The sequence below is a fragment of the Pinus tabuliformis genome, chromosome X, assembly GCF_031772625.1.
Source record: "Pinus tabuliformis cultivar Carrire ecotype Pingquan chromosome X, CPIR1, whole genome shotgun sequence".
Classification (NCBI taxonomy): Eukaryota; Viridiplantae; Streptophyta; class Pinopsida; order Pinales; family Pinaceae; genus Pinus; species Pinus tabuliformis.
In genome coordinates, this window is record NC_142308.1 from 337,385,679 (window position 1) to 337,398,613 (window position 12,935).

General features: G+C 39.2%; 1 protein-coding gene across 1 annotated transcript; it reads right to left on the reverse strand.

The window, feature by feature from the left end:
• Positions 1–963: 963 nt before the first annotated feature.
• Positions 964–2,509, reverse strand: LOC149139842 (protein EMSY-LIKE 1-like). Its single transcript, XM_089450833.1, has 2 exons — positions 2,378–2,509; positions 964–2,279 (listed from the first exon to the last, which is right to left on the reverse strand). The coding sequence occupies exon 2, from the start codon at positions 2,032–2,034 to the stop codon at positions 964–966; it is 1,071 nt and encodes a 356-aa protein (XP_089306959.1). The 5' UTR covers positions 2,035–2,279; positions 2,378–2,509.
• Positions 2,510–12,935: the final 10,426 nt, after the last annotated feature.

A 12,935-nucleotide genomic window follows, 5' to 3' on the forward strand; every position in this document is an offset into this window, starting at 1 on the left:
TGCAGCAGTAGTTACCTTAAGCCTTTAATAACCCAAGAATATAGGGTATTACCATGTTACTGATATGCTTATTGACATGCTGGAAGCTTCTTTGATGGACAGGTGTGCCAACCGAAACTTTTCATATGTAGCTCCCTCCAAAACCCTAATCACCGAAAATAAAGTGGCTTTATGACCGAAGATTCCAAACTTGGGTTAAATTCTTTCATCTCTTGTTAAAGGTACACATGGCGTATGTTGACTGGCTGTAGAAGCTTCCTTTAATCCCCTTTATGTCACTGAGGTGTTCCCTTCACAAAATTTTGATTCTGCCATCAAACTGTTATATGCGTTTCAAAAACACACCTACAGCAGTTTCGCAGTTTCGTAGCGCGCTGCGAAACTGCGAAACTATTTTAAACAATTTCAATTTCCCCTGAGATTTTAACTGCTCTGCCACCTTGCTCACAAATAACTTATCAATGCTCATAACATTCATGCTTGAAATTCTTGCAAATCCTGGAGTGGATGACATTACAGTTAAATGAAATTCATCAGCAGAAAAATCTCTAAACTAATGCATTTCATTCATTGTGCGGACGAGAGAGCTTTCCTAGGAGAAACCTTTTGTCAAATACTACCAGCTATTCAACATTCGATTCTGTGCATTTCCTGTAGATTGGAGGGCAGTAGTCGGTCAACTAAAGTTACACTCGAAACCCTTTAACTTGCTACTTTTAGCAACTGCATTAAGTTCATTCAAAATGTATTCTTTTGCCTTGGGATCTTGGCACAATGCAGTAAAATCTCCAGTTTGTCCCTTATCTGTGGCCCAAGTTTCAAGTTCTCTTTGATTAGGTATAACAACAACAACCAGACAAGATTCGAAGCTATTTTCGTAAACCCAAATCGAATCAATAGCAGAACACTGGCCATACACATTCTCGAGATTTTCCACTGCAACATATTCTCCTTGTGAAAGCTTTAAATATATTTTTTTTTCCTGCCACTGCTGCTGCCGCTTCCAATTCTCTTACTACCACTTGCAGTACTACTGCTTCTGCCGCTGTCAATGCTACCACGTTTATCATCTTCAATATTTGTGTTTCTTCCATCGCTACTTTTGTTTTCATACTCTCCACCAACGTGGATATCACCACCTTGGCCACCATGACCGTGTGGAACAGAAGGATTCTGAGCAGGCCCTTCAGCTTCAAATGTTTCTCTCTTTCTAGAAACTGCCTGCAGACTTAGATTGAGATAACGCTTTTGTTTTTCTAAGTGCTTTTCAGCTTCTTTCAGAAGATCTGGAGTGGGTGTCTCTAACACTTTCATGACCATTTTACTCAATTGTTCAATGTCATAGAGTTCAATTACACCATCATTGTGACCATCTCTTTGGGAAGTTGCCCGACTTGATTCTCCAATACCTTGATTGAATCCTCGGCCTCCTCGACCAGATCCTCTTGACTGAGGCCATCGGATATCTTCAGAAAGCATCTCATTCAAATCAAGCCATTCATATAGCTTCTCACTGACGTGGTAAAGAAAATGCTTCCCATTTTCCATATCATAATCAATGACAACAACATCTTTAAATTTGCCATCCCCACCCCATTTTATACTTGCAGACTTGCCTACAATATTTCCATTATAGACTCTAGGGTCTTCACCTTCATCTTCATTTGTTTCATTCTTTTCTGGAGATGTATTTTCAGTGGTAGGAGCACCTCCCGTGTCTTCTACAACCTTCCTATTAGCCTCCACAATTCTATTAGCTTCATCTGCAGCCTCACTGAATTCATTGTCAAGTTCTTGTACAATCTTATTGTGCACTTCCTGAGTGATATTTAGTGCCTTTTTTATTTCGCTTAAGGCTAACTCAAGCTTCCAATTAATTTTTTGATGATCCATTCTCAATGCCCATAATGCACTCTTGTAAGCATGTTGCTTCAATTCGGATATGTTTTCACGTTCCATCTTCAATTGCTCATGCAAATTAGGATCTTCACTTCTATCACCACCTGCATGTCCCCTGCCTCTCTCCCGATACATTGTTCTCCACAGCTGAGAAAGCCTTCGCCTTCACTTTCACGTTCACGACAGGAGGAGGATAAAATACGGAGGGAGAGGGGTAGCGCCTGGACTTGCTGGACTTGCTACAGAGCAGTTGGCAAAAATAAATAATAACTTCATCGCATCCTTGAGTAGAAACGACAATGATCCTTGGGTTCTACACTTCAGCTTTTTGCACAATTAGCATATGGATCCTGCCTGCAGCTGGGGCGAGGGTAAACGCCCTGCAATGGCGTATCAATCAAAACAGAATGGATTAAAAGAGGGAAGGTTGGATCTTTATCTCATCAGCAGCGGCAGTTGTAACAGTTCAGATGTTCACCATCTACATGCAAACCATTAAACGCATTAAATTTTAAGGTTATTCATCGTCCGGCCTTGCTTCCTTCCTGGGTATTGGAATCCGGCTCGTTTTGGTTTTCGTTAAGAAACTCCATCTACGTGCGAAGTAGTTATCCTCAGCAAAGGTTGGACCCTCGGATTTACTGGTATTAGAAGTTTGAAAGGCAATAGTGGTAGAAATAGCTTGGACGCCATGATGAACCAACTTTAGTGCTTCCTTCAGCAGTGAACCGAGCAATCTCGTTCCTCCATTGAATAACAGCTACCATGAAACAAACAACAAGGGTGCCTTTAACCTGAAGCAGTACCTTGCAATCACTAAAACGGTCACCTTCAGATTCAGAACTGATGACAAGCATACACGCAGGAACTTGAGAGCATGCCTCCTGTAAAGTGCATCCACCCCAGAGCTATTTTGCATGACAACTGCTATGGATTCGAACGAATCCCCAATTTTGTAGCGCAGCCTAAAACATGTTGCGCTGCGAAACTACAAAAGGCTTTATGCGCTGCGAAAACACTTAAAAATTATTACATGAGCTACGAAATAACCTAAAGAGCTTTGTGAGCGGTTTTGAAATTTTGGCATTAGAATTTTCAGTGATAACACTTCCTATCCAACTTCTTCCATTCTTCATCGTATACTCCCATTGGTTTAGTACCTGGATATACCATGATCCATTGATCTTTATCCACCAACAGATCCTCCATCTTGAATTTCCACAACTCAAAACTCTGACCATTAAATTTCTTGATCTCTATCTTTCCACTGCTCTCCATCTTCTTTCACCACCAGAATCGATCTCGTATATCTCCCATTGAACAGGGTCTAACACAAGCCCGAGCGAAACCCCTTAGCAACAAAGGCATCCCCTTGAAGCCAAAACAATTTTGATACCAAATGTAGGTTTTAACCCTGTACAAAAATTACCTGCATACGAATTCTAAAACACAGAAAATAAACAATGTGAGAAAATAATACATAAAACACATATACAGAAAGATTTTCCCCTAGATCCCAAAATTGGGACTACCAGCTTGATTTTTCATTATTTTCCTTCAATGTTACAATACATATTTATACATGTTGAAGCATCTAATACCATGGAATGAAAACCATCACATCCAAAACCATGGACCGAAAACCATCGTGTCCAAAACCATGTGTGGAAAATCATGCACAAAACCACAAGTAGGTCCGCCCAACTTAATATAGGGTCCAAAAAAAAAAAAAATCTGGGGCGATGCCCCGAACCCCTTCTAACCCCCCCTGCTAATTGCATTAGCTAGTCGTGGAAAGAATATAACACAACCCAACATGATGGGCCTCTAAATTAGACATAAATTTAGGCCCATGCCTCTAAATTAAAACATAAATTAAGGCCTATGACCATCCTTCAATACATTAAACCTATCTTTCTGCATTAAATAATTTACTTTTAACTTTAATATATTCATTAGGAAGGTTTATGAATAATTGGATATTTGTGCTCAATATTATTTATTTTTGTCTAGAATATTATGAGAATATTTGGCAGATTATGAAGATTTGGAGGAAGAGATAATTTATGGGCTTTTTCCCTACTACAGGAGGATCAATAATAAATAATAAATCAACAAGATATTATGGAATTATGACATAGATTGTGGAACTCCAATGACTGAGAAAATCTAGGAATGTGTTCCACTAATCAAGGGACCAAATCCACTAATCAAGGAACCAGATCCACTAATCAAGAGATTTTGGTGGGGAAAGATTCCTCCATTCATGGGCAATGATTCCTAATCATTTTTAATAAGTACCAAGTTGAATTTTCCTCTAGGGATATTTTCATTAGTGTTATTGTGGAGAGAACTTGTATTTTTGCAGCTCCATTGTATTTTCTTGTAGGGATGTAGTTCTATTGATGAAAATAATGAATATTGGTGTGATGTTCAAATTCTAAATATTGTTCTCCTCCATGATTCTCTGAGTTTCCTTGGGCTTGTCCATCCTAGAAGCCTCAAGTCCCTTTTGTATCATTTTATTTCCTTCTTTTCACTGCTTATTCACATGCATCTCTAGTTTTTATTTCTTTCTATTTCTGCATTTGGTATTAATGATTTCTTGTTGTAGGATTGAGTTAAATGGTTGATGTAAGTTATTTTGTAGGATGAAAAGCATTATTTCAACCTTGGAGAAGCTTTGGAAGTTCATACTAATCATTGAGCTGCTTGGATTAGTCTTCTTGTTCCCAAATCTAGATTGTTGGACCTCCTTCTTAGCAAATAACAGAAAAATTCTTCTATTTTTTTGAGTATGCTAACAAGATTCAATCGAGTTGGTTCCACTTGCATTATATCACAAAAAAATTCTAGTTTTTAACAAAAATTTCCCCATTGCATTTTCACTTGATTTGGTTAGGCATTTCTTAGATTTACTAGCTCACTAGTTCTTGAATTTGTAGATTTTCAACTAGTAATGTTTTTTTTTTTTTTTTGCATGGGTAACAAAGGTCTTTTTGAGTGATTTCACTTGGAATAGGGACCTAAGATGTCCTAGTTAATAGAAAAATTTTTCCCATCCAATTTGGATTTGATTTTCTTGGCCATTAAACCCTCACCAATTTCATCATTTCACAAGGAAACTTCTCCAAGTTTTTTGAGCAAATCCATCCATCTCCCAACTTTGGTTTGAAATTATGAGTGATCCTAGGCATTTTATCACTCCATTCCATCCGCCTAAAACCTTCCCTAAGCCTTCCATCACCTCCATCACCCATTGTTTTTCTCTCGGCTGTATCCTGTAGAAATACAGGGAATCCTGTAGGTTTTTAGTACATCCTGTAGGTTTTCCTGTAGTGGCTTGTTTTGAGGCCGAATTGAAGGAAAACCTCCAGGGAGCCACACAAGGCCACATAAGGGTCTCCAAATCATTCCAACCATCCACCATCATCTCATAACCATCTGCCACATCACCAAAAGAGAATAGCTTTCACACTCTCACATGAAAAAAGACAAAGAGAAAAACATGTTTATTTTATTCATTTACATGCACAACATTAGAAGGTTTGATGGTTTGGATCTGCATGCTTAGGATAGTAGGATTTCATACATGTTAACTTATCATTCCTTTAAAGAAAATCCTCTTAGCAGTTAGTTAGAAAATGGTGTGTTTTAGCATTTGATTTTAGTCTATTTCCTTGTACTTTCTTTCTTGCAATAGCTTAAGGTTCCATTTCGAACATTTCATTTTCTGCAATTAGTTTAGGATTTGACTTCAATACATGCACTCCATTACATCATGACAACAAAGAAAGAACACATTGTATGCTGCACATATAGTGCCGATACCTCTCAAGTTTGTACGAACCCCGGGTTGATAATTAAAGTCAGTAGCCTTGGGAGTTGCAGCATTCTTGTTGCAATACCGAGGTGACAGTGCTGTATACACAAGTAAAAGTGATGGTTCTGCCTTTTGTCACTTGTTCAGCTGGCGAGAGACCACTGGGGGTTTTCAAGCCAGACTTCTATGGATTCAGAAGAAGCTTGGTTTCTTGATTAAAGAACGGGAAATCTAATCTAAGAGAGAGTTGATCTATTGCAATAATGAAAAAGACTGAAATTCAATGCTAAATCACACCATTTTCTAATTAACTAGTAAGAAATTGTGCTTTGCAATAATGCTAAATTAACATGAACCAAATGCTACTATCTAAGTATGGAAGTTAAAATAATCAAACATCACTATTGTGCAAGCAAAGGGACTGAAATAACTCTTTTTGTCTTTTTGTTCTTTTCATGCAAAATCAAATATGAAAACTGATCTCTTGTGGTGATGTGGTAGGTGGTTTAAGGATGTTTGAGGATGGCTAGAAGGTTTAGGAGATGTATGTATGGTGTGGGAGACCCTTGGGTGACCTTTGGGGGATTCTTAGAGGTTTTCCCTCAATTCGGCCTCAAAACAAGCCACTACAGGAAAACCTACAGGATTCCTTGTATTTCTACAGGATGCAGCCATGAGAAAAATGATGGGTGTTGGAGGTGATGGAAAACTTAGGGAAGGTGGTTTATGGGTGGAATGGAGTGAGAAGAGACCTAGGATCACTCAGAAGTCAACAACAAGGTTAGGAGATGGTTGGATTCACTCAATGTGCTTGGAAGAATTTCTATGTAAAATGATAAAACTAGTGAAGGCAATGGTGAAAGAAAGGAATGATTATGGTGGATGAAGTGGAAAGTGATTACTGGCTATGAGGTCTTTGTCTTCTCCCAAAGAAAATTATTTGCATAAAACATGTATAATTTCCAAAAAGTCATGTAAATAAGAAGCATTCTCATAAGCTAGAAAATTAGAGTTAATGAACTAACTGTCTACCTTATGCGTGAGGAAAGTAGCTAAAAGGAATGGAATCATGGATGAGATCTACTGCAAGAATGAAGATAGAAGAGATGAAAATGCAATCCTACTTTGCAAAACTGATCAAATGCTAGTTGAAATACAGTAAACTCTTAAAGCTTATGAAAGAAATAGAAATATGTGTTTTTGGGGCTGCATAAGGGTTGCTTCCTCAAACCATGATCCCAGAGGGAAGAAGTGAGGAAAAGGTACCTTCTGACATCCTTGTGGTGCTTCTTTTATCCCTACCAACCTGCTACTAAAGTAAGGCACAAGTGGAAGCAAACTAATAAACACCCAATCAAATCTATACTACTTGCAATGAAAATACCTCTAAAGACAAATTAACAATGAAGCTATGAAACTAAGCTAAACATATAGATTCAAAAGAGGAGCCTTGGATACTAGGGTTGGGTCCTAACCCAAGAGCTTTTTCCCTTTGAGTTAACTCAGTGCTGACTAAAAAAAAACTCATTCTTGTTACCAAAACAAAAAATTACATCAAAATCTTCCACAAGTCTGGAGCACAAAAATAACTTAGAGTTTTACAACAAAAATTCAAATCCTAATGAAGCTCTAGACCTCTCTACTTATACAATTGAAGTCCCTAATGAATTCCTTAAAATTAGGGAGGTTCGGTTCCCAAGCTTGAGCTAAACTAGCTCTTTGTCTCTCTCTTGCTCGACTGCCTTCTAATCCTCATGACTTGGCTGCTTTCACTCCGAGCTGGTGTGATAAGTGGAGGAATATTCGAATGGGGGAGAAGTAAATGAGGAGGATTTACCTCCTACAATCCCTCTCCCTTGTCTCATTCAAGTTTCAACCTTAGTCTTTGCCAAAATTCCTTGATTTCCTCCTTCAAACCTGCATTCAATGCATATTAGTCCACTATGCATAATATCCCACTCTAACTCATCCCATAAACAAAATATAATAAAAAACATGTAATAAGTTGTAAGAAACGTTGGTTTGACTAAGCTAGGTGGTGAATTAATGCCCATATAATTACCCAATGATGAGTCTCATCATCAACCCCCCACTGAAAGTGTTGCTCATCCTCTGAGCAACTCAGTTAATATCCATATCCTTCATAGCTCTAGTCACCTCCCTGATGGCCCATGCCTTTGCTGTGGTTTCTTCTTCTTGTTCATAGAAACCTGCTTTCTTTTCTACCTCCTCTCATTATCTCTTTTCTTCTTCTTCCTTCCTTCCTTCTAGCATTCCTAAGAGTAGTGGTGGACTGAGTTTCAAGCCAATCCAATGCATAGATTGCTTGTACATGGGTGTCCTATTTAGTGCTTCTCTCATTCTTTGAGGAGAGTGGTACTCTCTTATCTTCAAGATATATGGCAATGTGTTCCATCTCCTCAGGGAAACATGTCTGTTTTCGTCCCCTAACAACCTCAACATGTCCTCAAAATGTGAAATTGATTTCTCTTGGGTAGCAAGATACCTGGGTGCAAGATGAGGATCATTTTCAATAAAATTATGTGTGTTGATGAGAGCCATTGGATTGGACTGCTCATCTCTGATCATAAGAGGTTCTGTTTGTTCTCTTACCAATATCCTTTTCATTTCTGTAGCCCTTGCTTCTTCATGGTTCATCCATGATGCCAAAGCCATCAACTGTAAATCTCCTAGCTTGGCATTAGGGTTCCATACATTCATGTTTTTTAAGGCCATATTATGCAAATAAAAAACAGAAATCTTGGCCCTATCTTCTAGTGTGCTCTGATCACAAAGATCAATGAACTGCCTGTAATCCTGAAATGGCATAGTGCCCCTCTTTACTAGGGTCTTAATTTGGAACTGTAGCCACTGTTCCTTAAGGTATAGGGCATAGGATTTAGCTGGCATCCTACACTGGATTTCTTCCAAAGAGAGACTGGCCATACATGCCAATTGTTTCTCTCTTTCTTGCAGTTGTCCTTTCAACCATGGATTTTTTTGTCTCTAACTGATTTCTTATTATGGCCTCTCTGTCTCTTAAGCTACTTAGTTCTCTTTCCATCTCCTTTAGCTTCTCCTCCATGTGACTAATGTCTTCGACCCCCTTGGATTTGGCAATATGCATCCATTGATGAGTTCTGGATCTCTCCTTCTCAAGCTCAAAGAATAGTGGAATATAATTTTTTTGTGGAATGACCTTGCCCCCTTCAATAAATTTGTAGTAAGACTCAAGGTTGGGTTGGGGGCTAGGTTCCTTTAACTCTAGGCCCTCTTCTTTGTTTTCTTGCTGTAGGATTCCCTCCTTATCCAATTTTTGAGTCTTCTGTAGGTTTAATGGAGTATCCTATAAGACTTCTTTAGCTTCATGTAGGTCCTATAGTGTATCCTATAGGATTTCTTTTCCTTTGGATGAGTTGGATCTAGTTATAGGCCTTCTCACATAGGTGATAAGAGACTTAGGAGGAGGCATTTTCTCCTGCTGTTTAGGTGAGTCCTCAATCACAATGGGAATTTTGGTTGGTGTTTGGGGTTCCCCTTGCCTTATCCTTATGCTTTTCCTTGTCCTGAAATATAAGGGGGTCTACCTCTGTCTTTTTCCTTTCTGTTTGATAGGGGTGCTAAGAGAAGTGAGGTAATATGCTTCTTCTCTCTCGATGGCCTTTGGAGACACCCTAGGTGACTCCTCCTTGTCTTTTGCCTCCTCTTTTTCATTGTCCTTTTCCTCTATGTTTTTTCTCTCCTCTTCTCCTTCTATCTCCTCATCTTGTTTATCAATTTCTTCTTTGTCATCTTCCTCTATTTCCTCATCATTCTCTTTCTCTTTATCCTCTTCTTATTCATCTTCCTCCTCATCTATCTCATCTTCATCCTACTTTGCTTCTTCATCCTCTGCTTCAGTCTCTTCCTCAGCCTTTTCAATGACAATAGGACTAACATCATATGTGAGAGCCTTGATGTCCTCCTCTATAGGCATGTCTATGAAAACTGACCATTGGATAGGAATTCTGAGGTTTTGGAGGGAATCTTCTATGATGATTCTGATTAACCCATGATGAGCTAATTGTTGGGAATTTCCCTCTTGCACCTTTATGCTTGTGTCTATTATTGATTGCAGAAGGAAGTATGGTATGCTAAGCCTGTGGTGAGGAGGTGTTTCTGCTCCAAACCTCAACTCTTTAAGACGCCTAAAGTGATAGTCATAGACCACACTATACCTACCCTCACAAGATATGTATTTCATAAGTTGGTAGCTCACCTCATTCCAGGGATATGGCAGGCTTGCTCTCCTTACTCCATTCTTGTCCTCAATGGGTTCCTCACCTTCTAAAAAGAATTTCCTCTTGGAAATATGGCTATCTCCCTTGTCTTCCTTCCTCCATGGTACTCCTAGGGGAAGTGTGGTAACTCTGCTAATGAGTTCAGGGGTGAGCTCTATGGAGAGGCCTCTTACCACAACAGTGGCATGGACTCTGGTAAGTGGAATGAGGGAGAGAGAAAAATCTCGGGCCACTTCATCATCATACCCTCTTAATTTTTTGAAATACCCCATCCAATTATGCCTTGTGAAGATTTCTAGCACCTGAGGGTGTTGTTGAATTCTCACAGTGTTAATGGGCTCCCTTCTATTAAACCCTCCTGTCATCTTGGTTTGTGAAGTTTGAGGAAATGAGAGGGTTGATACAATTGTTAAATGTAGTAGTAAATAACTGAAATGACTGTGTGGACAATTCCCTTACACAGCTGCCAAATTCACTCAAACTAGAGGATTTCTTGTTCAATTCACTTGGAAAAAGGGAAGTAATTATAGAGCCTACCTCTTCATAGTGTTTGTTGTGGCCAACCCCCATGTTTTCCCCTTTGAAACTCCTCTTGGCCAATCCTGTAGATTGTCTCTGTGTATCCTATAGGAATCCCATGTGCAATCTTGTAGGATTTCTTGTGCAATCCTGTAGGAAGTCCTGTACAAAAAAACGATGGAGTTTTCCTCTTCTGTGGGTGGCCTAGGTATGAGAGTGACTTTTGCAAGAGTGAGCCTTGAGGAAATGCATGCATGAGTGCAAGGGGATCAACAAATATTTCTTCTTATGACCGAGTTATGTGAGGTGGTGTGCTGGCAGCGGAGGTACGTTTTCTATTTTTGGACCATTGGTCCCCACTAGCACCTCATCATTTCCTCCTCCTCGTAATCAACTCCAAGTTCATGCCTCTATAGACTTAACTATTTTTGTCCCACTCTTCTCCTTTTTTGACTTGACTTTTGCCACGTGTGGGAGGACCAACTATTTTGTCTTCGTCGACTGAACGAAAGTGGCCAAGTTAACTGGCCACCTTTCGCTTATAAACCAACTTACCCATAACCTTTACATATTTTGACTACATTATGCAAATGATAGAGTGAGCGAGATACTTACCTATGGTGTTAACCCTTGCTACAGTTGTTGAAGACTGGAGGTGTTTGCTGTATGTTGGTTGCATGCTATTTTTTACTTCTTTTTATTTTTATTTTTATTTTTCTCCCTCATGATTCCTTTGATGTGTATGTACCTGGTGTTGGTGCTGCTTTGGAGCTCCTTCTGCTCTTGGATCATTATGCTGGAAGCTTTCTGCAATCATGATCTGTATTCTATGGGATTGGCTGCTACAAGATTTCCTACAGGATTTCCTGTAGTTGCTTCTCCCTCAGTACTCGTAATTATATACTCTGTTGGGATTTTGAGGATGGTGACATGGATTGAGAGGAAGACTAGGAGTGTGGAGAAATGAGACATACTCAGGTGTTTCTCCCTTCTAATCTTCGTTTCATGTTTTTTCTTTCTTTCTTTAAGACTGTGACAAATAATTTTTTTGATGGTGCCTGCAGGGGTGATGAAAGTGGACATAGGTATGGTAATGAAATGTTGATGTAGGGGTGTTATTTATTTGACATAGCAGGTCATTTTTTTGTCCTAGGGTCACTTCCTGTAGGATTCCCGAGACACTGTAATTCCTTCAGGATCATCCTGTAGGTTTTCAAGCGATCCTATAGGTTTACAGGGGATCCTGTAGAAAACACAGTCCCCTTGTAAACTAAAGCAAAGGAGTGAAAAAATGGAAGAAATGGTGGAGTGATGAATGACAATGAGTGGAAAAATAACGATGTGAGTGAAATAGGTCCCTTTTTGACCCTCCTTAGTTCTCTGATCGTCCTCCTTGCTAACCTGCAAATAGAAATTTTCATGATTTTTTTATCTCTTTTTTTTTTGAAAATAACTAGGCCGCCTCTGAGAGGTTTTAATCCTAGTTGTTTGCCTTCGACACCTTAAGAGAGGTTTTCACCCACGGATCTTTTTATTTTCCTTTTTTTCTTTTTTTTTGACACCATTGGCTTGCCCCAAGAGGTTTTCAACCCAATAGTGGGACTGAGGTGCCTCATGGAGGTTTTCACCTGAGTCCTTATTATTATTATTATTTTCTCAATGATTTGATGAGGTAGGAGCTGAAACTTGTTCCACTACCATGACTATTTTATTGATATCATCAACGAACTCTTGCTTTAACAATGGTATTTTGTAAACATTCAATTGGTTCCCATTAATAAGTAAAGGAATGGCCTCTTCATCTATGGTTTTGATCTGCACTGAACCATTATCATGACATCTCTCTATAACATAAGGTCCTAGCCATCTTGTCCTCAACTTTCCCTTAAAGTCTTTATATCTGGAATCATATAACAAGACCCAATAACCTTCTTGAAATTGTTTATCCTTGATGTTTTTATCATGCCATATCTTCCTCTGAAGTTGGGTTACCTCCATGTGCAGGAGGGCCTGCATTCTGAACTCATCTAAACCATTTAACTGCAACAATCTCTCTTTTTGTGCACTGCTGAGATCTAGATCTAGTTGGGTTGCCATCCATTGTGTGTTATATTCAAATTCAATGGATATCATGGCCTTTTTTCCATAGACCAGCTCATAGTATGTGAATCCAGTGGTGGTATTCCAGGTGGTATTATAGTTCCAGGTGGCCTCAACTAGTTTATCTGCCCAATATTTCCTGCTGATGTTAACCACTTTTGTCAAGATGCCCTCCAGCGCCCTGTTGGTCACCTCCACTTTCCCATTAGCTTTTGGGTGATAGGGAGTGGAGGTCCTATGCCTAATATTGTGCTAGCTGAGCAAGTCTTCAATCATGTTGGAGGTAAATTGGCTGCCTCGATTAGTGACCAGTT